The sequence below is a fragment of the Calidris pugnax genome, unplaced genomic scaffold (assembly GCF_001431845.1).
Source record: "Calidris pugnax isolate Ruff unplaced genomic scaffold, ASM143184v1 scaffold7, whole genome shotgun sequence".
NCBI lineage: Eukaryota > Metazoa > Chordata > Aves > Charadriiformes > Scolopacidae > Calidris > Calidris pugnax.
In genome coordinates, this window is record NW_015090762.1 from 655,526 (window position 1) to 657,074 (window position 1,549).

The 1,549-nt window shown below is 70.2% G+C and overlaps 1 protein-coding gene across 1 annotated transcript in view; it reads left to right on the forward strand.

Moving 5' to 3' along the window:
* The first annotated feature begins 1,293 nt into the window (after positions 1 to 1,293).
* Positions 1,294 to 1,549, forward strand: part of SEC14L2 (SEC14-like lipid binding 2) — a 3,908-nt gene continuing 3,652 nt past the window's right edge. The window contains exons 1-2 of the mRNA XM_014938024.1: positions 1,294 to 1,368; positions 1,478 to 1,521. Coding sequence (XP_014793510.1) covers positions 1,510 to 1,521 — 12 coding nt within the window. The 5' untranslated portion in view covers positions 1,294 to 1,368; positions 1,478 to 1,509. The remainder of the gene's footprint in view (positions 1,369 to 1,477; positions 1,522 to 1,549) is intronic.

Sequence of the window (1,549 nt, forward strand, 5' to 3'; positions counted from 1 at the left end):
GGGGTGTGGGGGGGGAACGGGGCCGGGCCCCCGGGGGCCGCCCCGGTGAGTTCCTGCATCCGCGGCGACGGGCATCACGCCCCCGCCCCGTCCCGCCGCCTCCAAACCCCCCCACCGGAGCCCGAACCCCCGGGCTGAGCACCCCCCCGTGCCGCTGCCACCGCGGGGGGGTCCCGGGGGTCTCACCAGCCGGAATCCCCGCCACCGGGCACCGGGGAGCCCCCCCGCTGGTCCCACCGGTGGCTGGGAACCCCCCCGCCCCGCCGCGGGTGCCCACCGCTCCGAGGATGCCCGGCCCGAGGGGCAGTGGCCACCCAGAGCAGCACGGTGGCCATGTCACCCAAGGCCGACGCCGTCACCTCGCCCGGGGTGCCAGGCGTTATCCCGGTTGATGCCACCCGCCCCGGGAAGGGGTGAAATTCCTCCCCCACCGACTTTATCTTATCGCTGCCCTTCCCGACCCAGCCAAACTCCAGCAGTGCTGTGACCCGGGGGGCAGGAGCGGGCGCAGGGCACGCAGCCCGAGCCCCGAGGGTGCCCAGGCGGCGGGGGGTGGGCGAGGACGGGCGAGCTGTGGAACCCGTCCACCCACCGGCACCTTGTTTTTCTCAGGACGAAGGAGCTAATCCGGGGTTTAATTACACCTAAATTCGGCGGGAGATAATCTAATCGGCCTCATTAAGGGGAGGTCCCGGGCTGGTACGGAGATTTGGGCCGTAGCATGGCCGGGGTGAGCGGGGCCACGTGCCGGGGGTGCCCTGCGCCCCCAAATTGCCGCCCCCCATCCGGTTCTGCACCCTGCCACCCTCCCGCCCACGCTGGGGGGGGGCTGGGACTCGCTGGGGCGTCACTGGAGCTGGGGGACACACGGTGACCACCTCCATCCCAAAGGATGCCACCAGTGATGGCAGAGGAGGGGGCTGGTCTGCCTGGTCCCTGTGAGGCGAGGGTGGCCGGAGGGATCCCCCTGGGGGCACCCGGGCAGGTGGCAGCCCCCGCTTGCGCAAGGGGACTGGTTTGGGGACACCCAGTGCTCGGTGACCGGCCTGGGGACCGTCCCCTGCCAGGGAGGAGAGCGGAGACACGCCACTCATCATGGCTGCACGCGGTGGCAGCCACAGGGCAAGGGGTCCCAGGCCCGAGTGGGACCTTCTCACCTGGGACAGTCCCAGTCCTGGCTGGGATGTTTTTTTTCGGGGGGAGGAGGATAGGGAGGGGACAAACCTCCAGGCCTGGGGCTTTTGGGGTGGGAGCGGGGACCCCTCTGCCAACAGCTCCTCTTCTCCCCGCAGTTTCGGGAGAACCTGAAGGACGTGCTGCCCTCCCTGCCCTCCCAGGATGACTATTTCCTCCTCAAATGGCTCCGAGGTAACCCCTGGGGGGTGGGGGGGGACGGACACCCTGAGGGGGGCCTGGAAGACCCCATGGAGGGGCTGGGGACGCCGTCATCGGGGCTGAGCTCTCTGCTCTTTTGCAGCGCGTTGCTTCGACCTGCCCAAGGCGGAGGCGATGCTTCGCAAGGTGAGAGAGCACCCCGCTTTTTGGGGGG